This window comes from Phocoena phocoena, chromosome 6, assembly GCF_963924675.1.
Source record: "Phocoena phocoena chromosome 6, mPhoPho1.1, whole genome shotgun sequence".
Classification (NCBI taxonomy): domain Eukaryota; kingdom Metazoa; phylum Chordata; class Mammalia; order Artiodactyla; family Phocoenidae; genus Phocoena; species Phocoena phocoena.
In genome coordinates, this window is record NC_089224.1 from 50,671,923 (window position 1) to 50,694,503 (window position 22,581).

At 37.6% G+C, this 22,581-nt stretch overlaps 1 protein-coding gene and 1 pseudogene across 1 annotated transcript in view; one reads left to right on the plus strand and one right to left on the minus strand.

Moving 5' to 3' along the window:
• The window catches only part of CCDC171 (coiled-coil domain containing 171), a 349,858-nt gene that overhangs the window by 218,976 nt on the left and 108,301 nt on the right, over window positions 1-22,581 (minus strand). Inside the window, 5 exon segments of the mRNA XM_065879246.1 lie at window positions 420-587; window positions 3,148-3,348; window positions 4,212-4,301; window positions 6,053-6,159; window positions 19,660-19,762. Of these exon segments, the coding sequence (XP_065735318.1) occupies window positions 420-587; window positions 3,148-3,348; window positions 4,212-4,301; window positions 6,053-6,159; window positions 19,660-19,762 (669 nt within the window).
• Window positions 20,446-21,247, plus strand: LOC136124816 (RNA-binding protein 7 pseudogene; annotated as a pseudogene).

Genomic DNA, 22,581 nt, shown 5'->3' on the forward strand with positions numbered 1-22,581 from the left:
ATTTCCTGAGCAAAGAATTTTAAGATCATGTTTTGAATAACTGTATCTTGTTTCTATTTTATGCTAACATAAAGTGTTGGTTTATTAATGTAAATGACTAAGTTCTTTGAATTGCTTCATCAGTAAGATTAATTTATTTTCTTTTAATTAGGTCCCTGTGGCTAACACTGGCTAGCAGTATTAGCATGTCCTGAACAGAAAGTGGAGCTCAGAGACTTCATACAGACTTCAGTCACATTTACATGCCCATAGCAATGGCATCAAACTGAGTTGTAGACAAGCCATAATTAATGGTATTGAATTATTAACACCCAAATTCTTTTTGAAATAAGATGAATGTCAGCCCCTCTTAATGATACTGTGATGTGGACAAATGTCACTGAATTTAATAGAGGTATCTGGTGCCTGAGGACAGTTACCTTCTCATTAGCCCTGTTGAGGTCTACGATCAGGGTATCAACATTCTCCTGCAAAACTGCACAAAGCTCAGACCAAGAGAATTTATCCAGCATGCCTTCTGGTTGTTTTATGAGCACAGAGCCTGCTATCAAGTGCTGATACAACGTATGAAGGAAGGTTAGCTTCTCCTACAAGAAAAAAAGAAATTAAATCCAGTATATAAACACCGTAAGAAGTAAAACACATAAGATACATGGTGAAGAATTTATTTCAAAAATCCTGGAAAGAAATGAAGATACTCAATGTCAGAACATTGCCATTTTGGTGACTTTTTTTACATTCAAAATTAAGCATCAGGCAGAAACTTGAAATTGCTTACATTTATTTTCAAAACCAAAATCTCAAGTCAGGAAGCCAGAAGACCCGGGTTCTGACACCAGCTCTGCTACTGCTAAGGACGTGATCTGAGTAAGTGTCTGTTCAGACCTCACCTTCCCCAGCTGTAACATGAGGTATCTGGACTAGTTGTTTCTAAGCCCTTGTAACTGGAACTTAGTATGGTAATTCTATAATTTCATATTTACATTTACCAAAAAAGATGTTACTTAAGTCAAAAAATATAAAGAGAAGAGCGTTACCCAGCTCTGTTGAAGAGAAAGTTATACCAATATCTGTACTTTACATGGACACAAGTATTCAGCTTTCCTCCTCCTCCAGAGATTCCAGTTTACTTACCACTTACAGGAAATCTATCCCAAGCCCCCTAGGCAAAGCAGACAGTGATATGAAAGAGGTGGAAGATGGGCTCATTTTTCTTCCCCACTTAGAAGTTCATACCGTATTTGGCACACTGGGCATTTGTAGGTGTTTAAATATTACAAAGTTAACAGTCCAAAAAATGGACATAGCTGCCCAAGATATACTTCCAAAACTGTCCAATTAAAAATATGTTTAAAAAATCCTTTAAAATTATATTGCCATTGTCATAGTTAAACCATCCATTGTTTAATGGCCTAGAAACTCTATACTGCAGATTCAGTAAAAAGCTGATCCCATCTTGAACACACAAGGAGAGTTTACTTACTAAAATACTAAATGGCTCTCTTTATAAGGCATTTCATCTATAAAGTCAAAGAATGGAACTCAAGACAAGGTAATTGTGAGGCTGCAAAATGAGTATTTTATGTAGATAAAATAAGTTCCCTCAAGATTTTTTAACAGATCAGCAGGAAAACTTTTAAAAGAAGAAAATTTAAGAGGAAAAAATAGGAATTCTAATCTTCCAGATAAGAAAAACTGAATGTAGTATACGTAAAGGTTTTATAGTTAGAAATTGTGGTGAAAGTTTTCCAATATATATAAAATTGTGCATCTTTAATTCTCCCTGTATGTCACCTTAGTTTTTTTCCAAATATAACAATTTAAAAACCAAAAAATTTGAATATGTAGTTATATCCACAAACTTCAGTTAGGATATCAGAAGAGTCTTCATAAATATGCTATGTCTTTTTCTTTTTTAAGCAATTAAAGATGTCTTTTGTGTTTTCAACTAAGTTGAGATGTTTAAAAATCTTATTAAATATAACTAACCAAACAGAATATTCAGGCATTAAAAATCGTTCCTCTCCACATTTTGCCAAGTGATCGAGTTCTTCCGAAAGGGTAATTCATTGTGTTGCCATCATGTCCTTTTCGCTTGGGCTGTGATGAACCATGCATGATAATCATCCATTTGGCGTGAAAAGAGAATCTCAAGATCCAAAATCAATTCACACATGTTGAACCCAACCACAATGCTGTAGACATGCTGACTTTACAATACAGTCAGGCTTCTAGTTTCCTTTACTTTAATCATTATCTGATGTGTAGAACAATTCCAGCCCCTTCATGTGGACACAATTTAAATCCCAGACTGTAAGAAGAGTGGAAAGAATGTTTCCTTTTTACTCTCTTGGCATTCATGTTCGTATTTGTTGGAGTAATGAACTCAATATGCAGGACGACTCAGATAAACTAGTTCCACACTAGCTAGACTAGCTCTACCTCCCATGGGTAAAAGAAAATATAAGATAACAATTCTACTCACACAGGCTCATACAGTTATATAAAAGTTTGTCATAATATTTTAAGAAGCCGTTAATAAATTAACACAGAGAGGTAACTCTCAAGGGCATCCAAATAAACTTTTAACTTTGTGGGACTTGTATTTTTCTAAATTTTGTTTAATATCCTACAATTATAAAGAGTAAGGTGACTGTCTATTAAAGTAGATATTATTCCTGTTTTGCAAATAAGGAAACAAAGATGTGGAGAGACCAAGCTATGTGGCTTGTCCATATTCACAGTTTGTAAATAAAAGTACCTCTATCCATGTCAATTCTTTCTGATTACAAAAAAGATTCTTTCCACCATGGCAGGCTACTAAACTACTGAAATAAAAAATAATTTTGTCATTGGCAAACAGGACTGTTAGGAGCATAGCTACTTGGGATAGGATGTTCTAATAGCGAAAATTACTTGTACAAATGATAAAAGGGTTAAACTACTTTATTTCTCTCTCAAAATAGGATCATACAAGAGTAATGGAATGACTGATTTTGCAGCTGGCATGAACATTTCAAAATAGCTCAGAAGAATTTTTTGAATTAAATCAAATAAGAATAAAAACAGACACTTGACAGATGTAAACTTCTAAAACTGAGATTAGTGCAAGGCCTTTCCTGACAGTCATCTTGTCTCAGGTAGTACCTCGATATCCTTATGGAAAGTCTGGGAAAGCTTCTGCAGCTCGCTTTCAGATTGGGCTGCTCGCGCCTTTTCTTTCTCCCAACAGTGCAGCACATTTTGTAGCTCCACTTTTAAAGTGCTTATTTGAGCCTCTCTGTCTGCACATTTAGTGCGTAAATGACTTAACTCTTTATTGACATCAGCCAATTTATCCTGAAGGTACTGTTGGAGACACCAAATAAAGAGATTGTATCAAGATGATAACATTTAAATATAAAATGTTAATTACTTACTCCAAAAAGCTCTTTGAGAGTTTTCCTTTCAACTCATTATAAGACTATAACTTGGTAGCCCAAAAAATTTTTTAAACTTGTAAATAACATTTTAAAAATAAATCTCTTACATTTACTATAAGAACATTTACTTCCCAATGACATTCCAAATACCAATAGAAATCTCAAATATGTGACATAAAATTCTGCTGAACTATTTACTCCTTACCCTTAACAAATTCTACTCAAGTATGTCCATGACAAACGACATGAACCAACACCAAAAAATCCCAACTCTGAACGTTGGATTAGTAAAATTTTGCAAAAATGTAGTACATAAGACCAGCACAGAAAATAAAATAAATTGTTGCCCTAGACCTTAGCCAGGTGTGGTCACAGCCCACTACTAGGCATGATGTACTAAAAACAACGGCTCCACCCCAAAAGGGTGAAAACTGAACCCAAATACTGATGTGCTATGTAAAATATGCTGAATGTGTATCTAAGGCTGGATATCAAATCTTAAATGATTTTTTGAATCTATGGTATTATAATTAAATCTGGGAAATGAATTTTTCCTTTAATCAAAACAATTTCCAATCAAGTTTTATTTTTTTAATGAAAAAACATTCTTCTTACTTTGACCAACAACAAAAAAAGTTTTTAATTGTATCTAAACATACTTAATCAAAAATAGGAAGATATATTTTCAGATATCTCTACTTAAAAATATTCCCTAAAAAAAAAATATTCCCTAAATAATTATATTTGTTTCTTAATAAAAAAGGAAAAAGTTATTCTAAATCACAATACCTTTATATTTTTAGCATGAGATTCTACCTTCTGTTTGGTAGACTCAAGTTCATTAGATGTCTTTTCCTTAGCATGATTCATGTTGCTTAGCTGATGAAAGAAAACGTAAGTAAACTTTTAAAATATTTTTCAACGGTGGGTAACTCAAAAGCTAATCTTTAAATGTTTTTTATGCAATTACTTAAATACAAATTTTTTATAGTAATTCAGAGACTTGAAAAATTATTTCTTTTGGTTATCTATGTAATTTCTGTCCCAAGTTCACATGGCTAAAAAGAAAAGAAAGCATTCAAGCTTAAAATGTCGGTAATGTTATTGTGTTTTTACTAGATATCTGGATAAAGGATTTCATTCTTACTGTAAACAAATACAACTTTATTCTTAAAATCCTACTGGACCAAAATGCCAGAAGCAATGGTATCTATACAGAAAGAAAAAAGGACAGACCAGAAGACTGTTCTTTCTACATCACGAGAATATTCACTGGTCTCTCAGTCCATATGACAACTTCAGGGTCGGTCACATGCTGTCCTACTGGGAAGGCTTGTGGCAGGTCATCAGTTGGTCCTGCTCCGCTTGTGATTTATTTTCTTTGACAGTTCATTCTTCTTTCTGTCAGACTGCTCTTTTTGCTTTCTTTGCAGCCACCCCTTGGTCTCCCCACTGCTGTCTCTGGCACTGGTTCACAACAAAGCGCATTACTAAGCCAAAGCCTGCTGAGTCGACTTTTCAACTGTGCTAAGGATCATGTGACATTCATCCTCCCAAATAACAATTCGCTGTGGGTAATATGTTCCTAGTTACCCTGCAGCTTCCAGACCTAGGCCTCAGAAGAGTTTCATAAACTACTAACAATACAGGCTGTCTTGTCTCACTGAGAGTTAGCAATGTTTGCTCTTTATAGAAATTTAATTATTTCAGTGGTCACTTTCTTTTATGCCTTTTGAACAATTACAATTACTGAGGGCATTAAGAAGACTCACTTTTCCTTCTTTATTCACCTTAGCAAACTAAAGTAAAATATGCCTCTTCTTATGGGCAATATAAGGGTTTCAAGGCCTTTGTATTACATAAAAGAAACAGATAAACAGAGGGATAAACACTAAATTCCATGCTATGTGGATTGTCTTTGGTTGGAACAATTGTTTGTTGCTTTGCTAACTAACTGTGTTTAATGTAGTTACTTCATATTCTCTAATTTAACAAGATGTAACTAAATAAACTCTTCAATTTTTAAAGCACAAATTCATAAAACATTTTAATACCCAAGAAAATTATCAACCCACAAGTTAAACAATACAAAAGAGAAGATAAATAAAAGCATGAGCTTTTTCAATCAGGAAACTAAAAACCTCCAAGCTACATCAAACAGATATTTGTTTTTAAAACCTTCTAATGCTTTACTCCCTTTAGAGAATTCACACTAATTTCTTTTTTATTGACTTCTACAATTTGTAGAACTCCTAAGCCAAAATACTGGCAAACCCTGAATCTCCAGTACCTATTCTAAATTTCATAAAAACACATTAACATTTAAATATAACATATATTAACTAAGTGAGTTGCATAACTCTTTTGTTAAATTAAAATAGATAAATTATGAAGACCAAGAAGTGACAGTCTTTATAACTTTGAAAATAGTAGTGTGACAGAAGAGAGAGTGAGACCCGACTTTAGGCCACACTTAAAGAAAGAACAGTGACAGACAACTTGTTATTTTTTGTATCTGTGAAGCTGTCAAATCAACATTCCCAATACTTTTGACCTTTGTAACAAGCAAGTAATACGTACTGCTGCAGGCCGAAGGCTATGTGTGTGGAGCCAAACAGTGCAAGTGTTACCTCATTAGATGCATCTTCCAGCTTGTTCTGGTAATCTGTCAAGGTACGCCTCAAACTCTCAAGGACAACAGAGAAGCTGGGAGGTTTATCTTTGTCCCTGTGGATGCCTAGAGAAAAATAGAGGATGCAAATATACCGTTAAAGTCGCAAAGAGACAAAAGCTAAGCAAACAGTAACAGAGATATTACAATTAGATATAACTGAAAAGACATCATGATATACCAAGTAGAATCTTATTCTCCTAAGTATACTGCTGTATAGCCTAGTATTAATAGCTTTTCTAAACAAGTGATCAAATTAAGTTCATAATATATCAAGTCCAAATTTATATCTACTTTGTACCTTACTATGCCCACCTTGTAGTTAGTAGTAAAGCTCTTTTTTTTTTCCTATTTCCAAGGTAACTGAAGTATTTGTACACACCTGTTATCCAACAATTAAATAAACAGTCTATACTAAACACTGTTTGGAGGAGTTACATACATTTACTTTGGTCCTTGTGTTTCTGATCAGTCAGGCCTATTTTTCTTAAACAATTTCTGAACACAAGAGCACATAATTTTCTGTTATGCTTGGAAATAATGTTCTTCAATCCTTAAAATTCTCAAGTTACAATTTGAAATAAATAATACAAATACTATTATCTACATAGGCCACATCATGTTTCAATTAAAACCCTTAAAACTGATACTCATTGTAAAAATATGAGTATTTCCATATTATGCCCTCAAACCATTTTACTTTAGGGAGGCCATAAGTTAGTTGAGCTAATCAAGATCACATGGTCAAATGTAGCTTATTTTTAAAAATTTTTTTAAAGATTTATTATTTATTTATTTAATTCATTTTTGGCTGCATCAGGTCTTAGTTGCAGCATGCAGGATATCTGTTAAGGAACGCAGGCTCTTCATGGTGGTGCATGGGCTTCTCTCTAGTTGTGGCGTGTGGGTTTTCTCTTCTCTAGTTGTGGCGCACAGGCTCCAGGGCACGTGGGCTCTTAGTTTGCAGCATTAGGGCTCTAGTTGAGGCGTGCGAGCTCAGTAGTTGTGCACACGGGCTTAGCTGCCCCTCAGCATGTGGGATCTTAGTTGCCTGACCAGGGATCAAACCCCGGTCCCCTGCACTGTAAAGTGGATTCTTTACCACTGGACCACCAGGGAAGTCCCTCAAATGTAGTTTAAAATAGTAATCCAAAATAATCAAAAGTTTAGTTTCAAAAACCACTTTGAACTGATTGCTTATTGTACTACTCATTAACTGTTAAAAATTAAATAGCAAATTTTAAAACATACTTACTAAAATTACTTTTATTTTCCTATATTTTCTCCCTATCATATTTTACAATCTAAATATTAATATCGATAAGAAGCATTCACAATCCCTTTTTTATTATTCATTGATTCATCCATTCAACTAATTTAATGCATTTAATGCATTCCTACTATGTATTAATCCTAGACATTAGGCACATGGAGGTAGATAAGAATGGTGTAGTCTCTATTCTCATAGAATTTACAGTCTAAAAAGAGGAGGTAAGATTGTAAACAAATAATTACATAAGATCATTCATCCATTCTTCAAGTACTCAGTTGCTGGAACCTTGCGGAGAGGAGGGACAAAGGCAGTAATACAGGAAAGAAAGAATGAATAAAGGGGAAAACAATGTTTGGTTAATAACAGAACAACTTTATTCATATCAGAGTATTAGTGATAATTATTATTTTAATTTTGGACAAAATGTTATTAATAAACTTACTACATTCACCAAAGTATAATTTAAACACTATCTTAAATATGGATACACCTTAGATTTTCTTAAACAGAAGAATAATAATTAACTTAAAAACCAAAAGTAGGGCTTCCCTGGTGGCTCAGTGGTTGAGAGCCCACCTGCCGACGCAGGGGACGCAGGTTCGTGCCCCGGTCCGGGAAGATCCCACATGCTGCGGAGCGGCTAGGCCCATGAGCCATGGCCACTGAGCCTGCGTGTCCGGAGCCTGCGCTCCACAACGGGAGAAGCCACAACAGTAAGAGGCCTGCATACTGCAAAAAAAAAACAAAAAAAAACCCCAAAGTAATATGGAAACAACATATATCCCAGTTGGGGTTGGGGGGGCGGGAAAGCCAGTGCTCTCAGCCGTGAAAATGAAGAAGACAACACTCTTTGTAATGACTGTGAGTTGGAGAGAGAACTCATTAAAATTTTTATTAAAGGTCTTACCAAATATATTTTTAAAATATTGCTCTCTTGCACAAGATAAAAAAAAGTGTAATGCATAATTCTTTTCTTCTGCTACTACACAAGTAGGTCATGAATAAATCATTCGAGGACACCCAGGAAATCTTAGCTTATACAATAAGGGAGAAAACTTGCTCTTAGAAATCCAGAAGAATAAAATCATCATAATATGGGAGTTGAGGAATAAGGAGACAAAATGCCCTCTCCTTACTGACTCATGCACATCTTATATTCTACATAAAAAAGTTTCTTTGCCTGAAAATGCTTTTACAAGAAAGTTCAGCTGAAGTACAAAGTATGCCTTATGTCCCACCCACATTCATTATAAAAAGAAATACTTACTGGTCCCTTAACATGAAGAAAATATTTACAAATAAAAAGAAAGGGTCGCTCAGGACCCAGGAGCTTACTGACTAAAATTTTATTTAACCTAATAATATCCTAATCACTGTACTATTGCCCACAAAACAATAAACTATTAAAGCTATCCTATCAGTGGATGGTCTAAAACCTCACAGTAAAGATTAAAAAAATAAAATAAAATAAAATTTTAACAGTAGTCATAAATAGCTTTTCAAAGGTTAAAGTCCAAATGAAGAACACAATGTGTCAGGATGTGTCATTTATACTTCAATTACGCCAACTCAAAAATCTTCTGAGTTTCTCTGTCCCTGTCCCTATACACGTGTGTCTCTATACATGGGTGCCAGCCTATACTTTCACATCACTGCTGCCTATCTCAGCCTCTTTCTCACTTTTAAGTATGTTTCGACAAGATATACCTTGGCAAATCTTTTCTTTGAATTAGTAGCCCATAGGAGGGAGTGAGGAAGAGGAACAGGTCCCAAACCTTCTATTTAAATGTTCCCTTTTGGGGGCTTCCCTGGTGGCGCAGTGGTTGAGAGTCTGCCGATGCAGGGGACACAGGTTTGTGCCCCGGTCCAGGAAGATCCCGCATGCCGTGGAGCGGCTGGGCCCATGAGCCATGGCCGCTGAGCCTGCGCTTCCGGAGCCTGTGCTCCGCAACGGGTGAGGCCACAGCAGTGAGAGGCCCGCGTACCGCAAAAAAATTAAAATAAAATAAATAAATAAACAAATGTTCCCTTTTGGACAATCTGAAAAACTAAATACTTTTAAATGACTCAAATAAACCACTGTTTTTCAAGATGGTGTTATCACCTCAGTAACCCCACAGTTCCACAGGAGAAACAGTAGGTTGTAATGAATGAGGTGTGTCTATTTCCTCCACCTTGTCAACCATTCTCTTATCTACTTCAGTATCCTGCAAGATCTCAATTATTAAGAAATAATAGACAGAGACTATAAAACAAAAGACTGAGCTTTTTTTAAAAAAAAGATCTCTTTTGTAGAACATGAGTAGTCATGTTCATCCTCAGAACAAATAGGAAAAAAAGGAAAGAAAAACCCTGTTGTTTAATGCTGATTTTTAATCATGTAATAAAACCAGAAAATGACATTCAAATGGGTTTTTCACCTGAGAAAATCTAAATATTTAATACATTGATGACTAAGAAAATTCTTTTTTCATTCTAAAAGCACTGAATATAAACATTTTGTTGGCAGTTATACTTTTGAAATTCAGACTACATTCCATATATTAACTTGTCTTATTCACTGAGATCATAAACAAACATCTTCATTATCTTGCAAACACTGGTACCCATTCTAGAGTTTTTAAGGAAAATGACTCATAACTTCTCTAACATATGGACAGTATTTACCATGTAAATCCTGCTCACCCACCTACTCTGTCCCCAGGAAGAGTCCAAAAAACCTTTCCTTTACCAGGGTTTGAGAAACGTATTGGTTGGGGGGAGCCTCAGAATCGTTGATGAGCTCTGTATGGCTTGGTAGTAAGCATCTAGGCCAGGTAGCTGGAAAGCCATGGATAACAGTGGGAAATGGTGCCACAAAGCTGGGTTCCCTGAATTCAGTGGGGATGCTGGAATCTCAAGTGACAGGCCAAGTGGTAGCACTTAATTTTCAGAGACAAAATGTACATGGTTACCATAATGGGCAGTGGATTCAAAGCAATAAACAAAATGGTTTTACCCACAGAGACCGCTGGTTTTGGCTAACTGATCATGGTGTTCCTAGGACTAAAATAGGCACTCTACTTGAATGTTACCCGATCTGTATAAGCAGAAAAGCTCTGGGTCTAATTACCAGAACTAGGAGTTAAATCAACACAAAAGACAGTCTTGGCCCTCAACCAATTCTCAGTCTTGAGCTAGTTCACAGACCCAGTGTCCCCAGAATAAAGAGGATGGATCCTCTTTAGGAATCCTAACATACTGCCAAAAGCTTATACTGTATGTAAATCTTTCTCCTAGCCTTCCTCAAAGAAACATGCAACCATTTACCTGGGTGACCACGTACTGAGGAAGGGGAGTTACTCACATATACCATGGATAACTGGACGCTGGATCGGAAGTGACGCTAATTTCTGGAGACCTAATATGCTATTGTGGTTCACTAGTTAGGTAGGAGCTTACAGAGGTCAGTTTTGGCTAAAGTCTATCTCCACTGGGCCCAGTAGGTACCTGAACCCACATAGTTATTCCCCCAGTTTGGAATGCATTGTTATAAAAGACAAATGCAGAAACTGGCACAATGCCCATAGCAGTTACCTGACCCATGGAGTGAGGGATTTACAGAGGAAAACAAAACAGAAAAAAAGCAATTGGAAGTCACCAAAACTTTTACCTACCAAAATAGTAAATCAAAAACAATGCCACATTCCTGGAGAGACTGAAGAGATTAGCCCCTCTGTTAAAGAGTATAAAGGGGTGGAGATTCCAACCACATCAGCATTTAACTCATCTGTCCGGCTAGTGCAGCATACAGATGGGTCTTAAGGAATGATAGTGAATTACTGTAAGCATGATCACATGTGACTCCAACTGCAGCTGCAGTTAAAGATGTAGTTTCATTGTTGGAGCAAATCGATACATTTCCTGGCAATTGGAAGGAAGCTATTTCTTCTATCCTTTTAGTAAAAATCACCAAAACAGTTAGTTTCTGCTTGCAGGCCCAGCAATCTACCTTCATGGCCCTACCTCAGAGCTACATCAACTCTAGCATAATCCAGTCTGTAGAAATTCTGATCAACTCTTCATTCTGGAAGACATCCCGTATTCCACTTAGTTCTCTACCAAGTTGATGATATCATTCTGACTGCTTGAGTTTAAGCAGGCCAAGTTTGGCAGATCCTTACAGGTGAATGCTAGTGTAAACTTTCAGGATTTTGGAACAAAGGAAGCCATCCTCTACAGATAACTATTCTCTTGAAAATCAGCTTTCAACTGGCTACTAGTCCTTAGCAGATACTGCATTCATGCCCACCAATTTGGCACGTGACCTGTGTTGCCCATCACAAAATGTCTGATCCACTAGCCCATGAACTTGGGCATGCACGGTATCACTCTATCATCAAGTGAAAGTGGTATATACAAAACTGGATTCAAACAAGTCCTGAAGGTAAAAGTAAGTTGCATGAATAAGTAATCCAGATTCCCATGGGCCCTATTCTTGTTACATTGCTTCTTCCCTCTTAACCTACACCCTGGACCCATGGAAAAGTTCCCTAAAACCAGTTGACTAATGGGTGGGAGGGGGCGGAATGGGCTTGTTGTATAGATGTTTCTGTATGATGTGCTGCTACTACTCAAAAGTTGACAGTTGTGGCATGACAGCCTTGCTCAAGGGTGGCCTTGAAGGACAGTGGTGAAACAAAAATCCTCCCAGTATACAGTAATGGACCCAACTATCATTTTGTCTGGAATGAGAGGTGACCAAAGGTACAAATATACACTAATTTGGAGGTAGTAGCTAACAGTTCGGCTAATGGTCAGGCACTCGAAAAGAACATTATTGGAAAACTGGTAACAAGGTGGTCTGGGCAAGAGTGTGTGGACAGACCTCTCCAGATGGTCACTGTGCCCAGATCAACTTAAGTAGAGGAGGATCTTAACAATCAGGAGGACAAGATGAAGTATTCTGTGGACGTCAGCTAGCATATTTTCCCAGCCACCTTTGTCCTTGCTCATCTTTGTTGCCCCTACAACACAGGAGTCATGGCAGCAAGAATAGAGGTGATGCATGGGCTCAGCAACATGGACTTCCATTCGCCAAGGCTGATAGGATTACAACTCCTGTTAAGTGCCAAATCCACCAATAGCAAAGACAAACACTGAATCCATGATATGACACCACTCTCTAGTGGCACTGCCAGTCACTTTGTGGCAAGTCGATTATACTAAGTCATTTCTATCATGGAATAATCAATGCTCATTCTTACTAAGGTAGACACCCTAGAAAGACATTTTACTTCCCTGACCATAATATTTCTGCTGAAATTGTCAGCCATGAATTTACAAAATGTCTTATTCACCATTATGTATTCCACGTAGCATTGCTTCTGACCAAGGAACTCATTTCATAGCAAATGAAGTATGGAAATTGGCTCATTTTCATATCACTGGTCTTACTATGTCTCCCAACACTCTGAAGTAGCTGGCATACAGAATAGTATAATGGCCTTTTGAAGATTCATAGCACTGGCTGGATGGCAACATTTTGTGGGACAAGGATAATATCCTCCAAGATACAGTTTGTGCTCTGAGTCAGCAATCGATATATGGTATGTTTCTCCCATAGCCAGGAATCACAGGTCCAGGAATCAAATGTTGGAAATGGGAGTGGCTCGTATTACACCTAATGATCCACCAGTGAAATGTCTGCTTCCCATCCCAGGAACTGTGGGCTCTATTGGTCTAAGTCTTAATTCCCAAGGAAGAAATGCTTCCACCATGGGACACAGCAATGGTTCCATTAAAAATGGAAGCTGACACTGTCACCTGGTCATTTCTGAGCTCTTCATGCCAGGAAACCAAAGAGCAAAGGAGGTTCTTCTATACCAAGACAATTGGTCTTGCTTACCAAGGGAAAATTGGTGGTAACAAAGAGTATATCTAGAATGCAGGACATCCCACAGGACTCCCACTTGAGTACACTCAAGTTCTGTGATAAAAGTTGATGGAACAATCCCACTTCTGGGTGTAAATCCAAAAGAACTGAAAGCAGGGTCTAGAAGAGATATTTGTATATCCACGTTGACAGAAGCACTATTCACTATAGCCAAGAGGTGGAAGCAACCCAAAGGTCCATCAGCAGATGAATGAATAAACAAAATGTGATAAATACATACAATGGAGTATTGTTTGCCTTAAAAAGGAAGGAATTCCTGTCCTGTGTCATGTCATGGATTAAACTTGAGAACATTATACTAAGCAAAATAAGCCAATCACAAAAAGATAATATATGATTCCATTATATGAGGTACCTAAAGTAGTCAAATTCATAGAAACAGAAAGTAGAATGGTGGTTATGAGGGGTTTGCAGGAAGGAGTAAAAGGGGTGGTTAATTTTATGTGTAAACTTACCTGGGCTAGGGGCCCAGATATTCAGTTAAACATTATTTCTGGGTGTGTCTATGAGGATATTTCTGGATGAGGCTGACATGTGAATCAGTAGACTGAGTAAAGCAGACTGCCCTCCCCAACGTGGGTAGGCCTCATCTAACCCACTGAAGGCCCAAATAGAACAAAAGGCTAAGTAAGAAAGGATTCTTTCTCTCTGCCTGACTATCTTCAATTGGGACATCAGTCTTCTCCTGCCTTTGGACTCAGCCTCAGACTGGAACTTACACCACGGTCTCCTGTTTCTCAGGCCTTCAGAGTCAGACTGCCTCTCCTGACTCCTGATTTCTCAGCCACCTTAATTGTGTGATTAGTTAATAATCTCATTAGAAATACTGAGCCCTCTTAGTGCAGTCACTTCTTTGGATTTCACAAACCAAAGCTATGAGCACGATGAATTAGGACACGTTTGGTTTGTAAACCTCAGTGAATTGGGAGGTGAGGGAAGCAAGAGAGAAGAAACTGGCAAGTGACACCAAAGGAGACCTGTGTGCTGCAGGCATCCTCAACTTCTCTGTAAACCATGAACCTCTAATTAAAAGGTACCAGCCACAGGGTTCACAAGGACAATTAAAATTCTCAAGAAGATGCTAGATCTAGGCAATAATCCTTTACTAAGGATAGAAAGAGGAGAGAGGAGAGGAAAAGTACCATTTGTTGTCCCGATTTTCCTAAGAACAGTCCCTGAAACTGCCCAATTCCTGGGTGATATGCACATACCTAAAGGCATCAAATGCTGTTGCTATTATTTCCTAGGGTCCTTCAGCCTCTCCAGTAGAAAGAAAAAGAATACATCTGGAGTATTACAAATGATTTCCTCAAGGAAGGAAAGGTTGAAGAGGGTTGGAGGGGCTCTGTCTCAGTCAACACAAAAGTCAAGCACCCTAAGGAGGATCCAAGATTGAGTCAGAAGAAAAACTTTCTTTCATGAAGGTAATGAAGGAAAAGTCACATTCTATATGTTTGCTAACATCCTCAGGCAGAGGTAAAACTATAGTAGAAGAAACACTTGAGGCAGAAAGACTACATGGGTTCAAAGTGGGGAAGGATTTCTCCCCATACACACTCTAAAAATTTCTATCAAAAGAAATATGAGCAGCTGTAGTGTGCCAATTTTAGTGGAAAGTAGAATGCAGAAATAGGAAATAAATGTCCCTAGTTGAGTAAATTGAGGCTACCTTGTCTAATGATAGTAGGCAATCAAGGTGACATTTCTATAACCCATGAAAGACTCTACATCTTTTCCAATGAAGATGGAAAGTCAATCTTCCTGGTGACTCCTTATGGATTACTACCCAAAGGGCTGCTAAAATTTTGAAAGAGATTCCATGACTACCTTTATAGTCTCAAAAACTATAATTTAAAATAGAACTTCAACCTATCAATTCATTCATGCTTTTTTATTCATTCATATTCAATAAATATTCAAGTGCCTCCTTTGTGCCAAGTACTATTCTACCTGCTTAAAATCCTTTAGTAAATAAAAGAGACAAAGATCCTTGCCCTCATGGAGCTTGGATATTGTGACGGTTAATTTTATGTGCCAACTTGACTGGGCTAAAGATATGCCCAGATAGCTAGTAAAACATTATTTCTGGGTGTGTCTGTGAGAGTGTTTCTGGAACAGATTAGCATTTGAATCAGTAGACTAAGTAAAGAAGATCTGCCCTCACCAATGTGGGAGGGCAATATCCAATCCATTGGCCTCCCTTATCCACCCCCTACTCCTATCCCCTCCTCCTCCCACCCCAATAGAACAAAAAGGCAGAAGGGAAAATACTCTTTTTTTAAGCTGGGATTTTCATCTTCTCCAGCCCTAAGACATCCTGCTCCTGGTTCTTGAGCCTTTAGATTCTAGAACTTATGCCAGTGGCCCCCAGTTTCTTGGGCTTTTGGACTCAGACTGAATTATATCACTGGCTTTCCTGGTTCTTCAGCTTGCCGAGGACAGATCATGAGATTTCTTAGCCTCCATAACCATGTGCAACAACTCCTATAATGTATCTCCTCTTGTGTGTATCTATATATATCTTATTGGTTCTGTTTCTCTGGAGAACCCTGACAACGCTGATATAATAATAAATGCACCACATAGTCTGTTAGAAATGTTGGACACCAATAAGTGCCATGGGATAAAATGTAGAGCAGAAAAGGGAGAGAGGTAGGGAGGCAAGCAGCATGGGACTGGGTAGTGGGTAAGCTTCACGGAGAAGGTGAGATTTGAGCATAGATTCAAGGAAGATAAGAAAGAGAGCTATGCTGATATATCTAGGTGAGGAACTTTTCAGGTAAAGGCAATGGCCAACACAAAGGCCCCCAAGGCAGGAGCTTGCTTGGTATGGTCAAGAAACAGCCAGAGGACAGAGTGGCCCAAACAGGGAGAGGGATGGGGAGAGTAGTAGGAGGTGAGGACAAAGAAGTGATAAAAATAGAGGTAGACCATGTAGGGTCTTGCAAGCCATTGCCCGCACTTCAGTTTCTAGTATTAGCAAAGCGCAGAGCCCAGCGAGCTTTACAGCAAAGGAATGACATGCTCTAATTTAGGTTTTCAAATGCTCATTCTGATGGCTTTAGAGAAAGAGACAGAAGGGGAACAAGGTAGAAGCAGAAGAGAGGGAGGAGGTGTTGGAGGCACTAGGAAACAAGGTGTAAACTGTCACACTGATTTCTGGTGTAAAGATCAAGTTAAATCCTCTAAGTAAATAAATTCCTGAATGTCTTAGACTAACTGAAACTTCGCCTTATCTGCTACCTGAAGACAAACTGATGAGTTACTCTTGCTTCAGAAAGATTTCTTCATGTAGAAGACCACAAAATCTGAAGACAGGAAATAGAACACCTGGCAACTGCTGTCAACTCTGGACTAAAATTCATTCAGAAAATTAGCTTTCATTCCTACCATCTTAAAGAGCAAGTCAAAAAAAAAAAAGAAAAATTTGTAACCATCCCTCTAAATTTCTACCATGGATTATTTTTCCTGAAATGGAGGGCGGGGGGCAGTAGGTAGAGTATATATTGAACTGAAAGGTATGAAGAAGTAATAAAAGGGGGTAAGGTACTATGGCCTACTTGCCATAACTACAAAACAGAGGATCTCTCTGGAAAATCCTTTCCAAGATAACAAAATTAATTGTGTAACAAATTCTAAAGCTGTGCTACCATCACATAGTAAGAATATTTCTATTTGAAATAGATTTTTTCTTAAAGACATATATACTATGCGATATATACATGTTTATATAAATAATCTCACACACACACACACACACACACACCCTTGAATTATCCTAAGATAAATTTTTTAATTACTTCATTTCAGAGGAACAAATGATTTGGTCATCTCTGTGTAGCTGAAGCCAGGTCTGATGCAGTAAGGCAATCTCAATTGTTCAGGCACTTCCATAAAATGTTGAGCAATAAGCTTTATTAACTACATCCCTCTTTGTTAAGTAACAAAAACCCAACCTGAGGTGGTATGATCAGAAAGGGAGTCCATTATAGTTATACAGGGCTATTTCACGGAAGCCAAGAGCAAAAATAAAATCAAGTCTGAAGCAGGTATGTGACTGAGTCAGGGTATCAGCAGGAAGAAATGGCATACTCAGAAGAATTCACTGGAAGAAAATTTAATGAAGATATTTACAGAAATGTGAACAGGTTAAGAGAACCAAAAAGATATGATGAGGCACCAAGAACCAGCAAGACTGGAAAACCAGTACCATGGCTTAGGGGGGTCAACTGGAAGGAACGTTGTTACCATAGTCCAACACAAGCCACAGCTACGGGAAGAGGACGTAACTTGACAGAAGCTGTAGCTGCCAAAAAGGAAACCACTGCCAGGAATGCACTGGAGCAGAGGGAGCAGGGGAAATAAACACCCTGACTTTCTCTGCTTTCCTTTCTTCCTCCACCCTCTTAATCTCCTGCTGGTGCACCCACTGTCCAAATCCAACCCCAAAGCCAGAGGGCAAAGGAGCCCAGATCATGCAGTCCACAGAGGTCAGCCTCTACAAGGCAAAACAGAGACCATAGGAGAATGATTCTAGGGCAAGTAAAAAGTGAATAACCGGGCTTCCCTGGTGGCGCAGTGGTTGGGCGTCTGCCTGCCAATGCAGCGGACGCGGGTTCATGCCCCAGTCTGGGAGGATCCCACATGCCGCGAAGCGGCTGGGCCCGTCAGCCATGGCCGCTGGGCCTGCGCGTCCAGAGCCTGTGCTCCACAGCGGGAGAGGCTGCAGCAGTGAGAGGCCCGCGTACCGCAAAAAAAAAAGTGAATAACCAGCACAATATGGAAACAAAGACCACTATAACAGTACAAAAATCACAAATTCAGCACACAGTCCCTTTTCCAGGAACACTTTCTCTGTAATATATAGGATGTGCACATATATATGGGAAACTAGGACATTCAAAAAGGATTGTTACTAGGACTTCCCTGGCAGTCCAATGGTTAAGACTCTGCACTTCCACTGCAGATAATTCTTTTTCTATAGGTTTAGTAATAACTAATGAGTTGCTTTATTATCAACTAATTTTAAACCTCAAAGGAGACATGACCTCATTATTCTTAGCTTTTCTAATTCAGCTCTGAATATTGAAGCATTAAGATATGCTATGATAATAATTTAACAACTTTTAAAGATCCTAAAACCATTAAACAATGATACATCTCAATAATAAAACAGTACCACTGCAAAAGAAAATTTTATACTCCAAAGCTTTATTTAGCAAATACAATTAAAAAGTGGATATCTATGTTTTTATGTCATTTGTATACACCTTGATTTTTCCACAGTAACAAACCATGAAACACTAATGCTTTTACAAAAAGTTTAAATAAAAACAAAGTTAAAAATAGATAATAGCAAATCACACTAAATTTCTAATGGTTCACCAACAGAAATCTGCAGATCCATAATGTGAAAATAGGCCTTGTTCATATCTTTCTGCTTTTTTGAGGACAACAAACTTTCCTGAACTTAAGTGTTTCCTAAAGAACTCATTTGCCAAATATCTGTTTGATTCCTCTAGAAAAACAGAGTCTTCAAGCTATTTTAAGGTGTAAGGAATTTAATTTTATATGCTTTTTTGAAAAATATAACTGAGTTAGAAAGCAACTAAATAATTTGAGGTTGACAGTATGGCAAAAGAAAACAGGTAGAAAAGTGAAAGTATTTAAGTCAAAGCTACTATAGCACACATAATGGCATACACACAAAAAAATTAAGGAAGTAGAAATCATGGAATGGACGGAACTCATTAGCCAACTAATGCTTTTCCTAGTTCCCAAAATATGCCTAACCAATACACAATCTTTACAGTTATTTATCATATTAAGTGGGCTAATACTAAAACCAAAACATTTTACCTAAGCACTTTTATCTGGAGAGTATGTATACGGTAGTAGGAAATCAAGGAGAAAACCAGCCTAGAAAGCAATAGTGTAGAATATGCACTGAGTTACAGCCTGTGTCCTACATAACCTTTTGAATGCATGACCTTTAAGTTGCTGAAGGTTGCTCAGAATTTGGCTCAGTTTGATGGAAACATCTGTTCCCCTTGCAGGTATACTGTAAGGACTTTTTTCTCAGTTGGATTCAGAACACAGCAAGTGAGCCCTTGTCTGTCCAATCATACAGACACCAACACTTGTAAATCAAGTTTTGGGAGGACAACAGCAGGTCCACAGTCCGTCACCCTTTCTTAGCCAGCTAGGCCAACTGACTGCTGTGAGAACTGCTCTTATCATGTCATCAAATCAAAACATGTTGAGATGAGGGACTATAAGAGGCATCTGCAGAATTCCCAAAATGCAGTGACTTTGGAACATTGACAGATGCATCTGTCATTTCATACCTTCAACTAACCTGATGTCCACTGGCCAGACACAGAAAAGCTGTCCAAGATTGATTCCAACTCTTTCACGTTATTTTCACATGTCTCTACCAGAAAAGCCTGGTGCTTCTTAGCCTTTTAATTAAGAAAAAAATTACACATAATAAGGTCACGCATTATAAGAGTTGCAGATTTTTTATGTAAACACATATAGCACAATTAAGTATAAACAAGCTAATAATTACTCCATTCAAATCTATTATTAATAAACTTCTTTCTGTCATAATCATACCTTTTACTTGGCTTAATGCAACACTGTGTAAGGTCTCAATAACAGTTTACTGAGGTCTTAGTGCCTGGCACTATTCTCAGTATTTTAACATAATAATTCTTTTTATCCTCACAACGAATCTATGAGGGAAGGGCTATCATTATCCTAATTTTACAGATAAGGGAACAGAGACACAGAGAAATTAAGGAAAACTTTAAAAGATCACGCTTGCAGTCATGTAGCAAATTGCCAGATGGTGTTCAAAAGTGAATGCAGTATGAGCAGTTAGAAGGAACTGCAGCAGTTTACCCAAGAGGTGATGGAAGCTTAGATTAGGGTCTTAGCAGAGCAAAAGGGGTGCGGGGTGTATGCACTGAAGGATGTTGGGGGGGTGTATACTTAGAAGGTGGAATGGCCAACCTTGGTAGCGCTGCGCTGGGTTAGATGACATTGACTGGATTGGATTGGATTGGACTGGATTAGATGAGATTGGAGAAGTGCTCAGATAAAATGAGGAGTCAAGACTGACCCCACTTTTTCGGGAGGGGGCGATGCTGAGATGGAGGTGGTGGCAGCCGAAGCGGATGGTACTCTCTTTGTGGGCAACCTTGAAACGAAAGTGACAGAGGAGCTGCTTTTCCAGCTTTTCTACCAGGCTGGGCCAGTAATAAAAGTGAAAATTCCAAAAGATAAGGATGGTAAACCAAAGCAGTTTGCATTTGTGAATTTCAAACATGAAGTATCTGTTCCTTATGCCATAAATCTGCTTAACGGAATCAAACTTTTTGGAAGGCCCATCAAACTTCAGTTTAGATCAGGAAGTAGCCAGCCTTGCCTCACAGGAGGTCAGTTTGTCATATCCCCAGCATCATGTTGGAAGTTCAAGCCCTACTTCCACATCTCCTAGCAGGTATGAAAGGACAGTGGATAACATGACTCCATCAGCACCAATAATTCAAAGGTCTTTTTCTTCTTCAGAAAATTTTCAGAGACAAGCAGTGATGAACAGTATTTTGAGACAGATGTCATATGGAGGGAAATTTGGTTCTCCACATCTGGATCAATCAGGATTTTCCCCATCAGTTCAGTCACATAATCATACTTTTAACCAGTCTTCAACCTCCCAGTGGCGCCAAGATACACCATTATCATGGCGAAAAGTCAGAGAGAATTCTCATCCCTACATAGTGGATAGACATTATTGCCATGAACAGCTTTACACTGATCATGGGTCCAACCATCATTGCAGAGGAAACAGAGATGATTTCTTCTATGAAGAGAGAAATCACGATGGCCATGACTATAACAGAAGAGACAGTGGTAGAGACGGAAAATGGCGCTCATCTTGACACTAACAAGTGTTAAAAGGATGTTTTCATAGGGTCTTTATAGGCCCTTTTTGTTAAGTTGTTTCTGGGAATGTTTTCTTAAAAAAACTCTATAGAGCAGCTTTACAAGTTGCCACATTTCTTTATAAAATTTTTTAAACCTAACTGCAGTCTAATACAGAAATGAGAAGAATTGTCGTTCTAGTTTTATTACATTAATAACCTTTCACCTCAGGGTTTTAAGAAAAGGAAAGGGTTTTATGCAAAAGAAAGTGCTAAAATTCCTAACCATTTTAGACAGTTGAGGAATGGATGTATTATACTGATAAGTTGTATTATGAAGCAAATATTTTAATTATCTGTTATCTTTTTGTATTGCAAGAAGTTTCTTGTTAGGGAATCAGATTTTTGGTGTATATAATGGAAAACATTCAAGTTGACAGCCTGAAATGACTCAGTATTTTGTTAATAAATGAGAAAATGTAAATTCAGTGATGCATTTTACTAACATTTGAGAAAACCTTTTGGTCAAGTTTGGGGATAAATCATATTATTTAACTTCTTAGAGAACTTAAGTGTAAATTCTGTGACATGATTTTGAGTTTTATCATAAGTGAGCATACAGGTATACATCTACACTTGCTATTTCATTATAAAATTTTAGAATTTGCTCATTAAATCATGTTCGATGTATGACTGAAGTCACTCAGAAAGTTAAATATCTCTAAATGTATTTTTTTACAGTAGAAATACACTGTTAATGTAAATCTTTTTCTGGAAGAACAAAAATGTAAATGCATAGTCAGATAAAATGGTAAAGTGTTTTATAGAAAGTATTCTTTTTTGGGAAAAAAAGGTTCACGAAACCTTTAAGTGCTGCCTCTATCACTCAAATTTCTAAAATTATGACATTTTCAAAGTGCCCAGGACAAGTGTACAAGGACATATTTTATTATGGAGACTGTACAGGTTGCTTTTTGTTTTCGTTTGAACATTTGAAAGAATTTAGTCTAAAACACTTTGATTTAAAAATTTTTAAATCTTGTTTAACAAAACTTTTATGTATCAGATGCCATTTCCCTTTCATTGTAGATCTTGTTTATAAAAATTCATCCTGGGCTTCCCTGATGGCACAGTGGTTAAGAATCCGCCTGCCAGGACCTCGGAAAAAGAGTGGAGGCAAAAATCGAGAAGATGTAAGAAATGTTTAACAAAGACCTAGAAGAATTAAAGAACAAACAAACAGAGATGAACAATACAATAACTGAAATGAAAACTACACTAGAAGGAATCAATAGCAGAATAACTGAGGCAGAAGAATGGATAAGTGACCTGGAAGACAAAATGGTAGAATT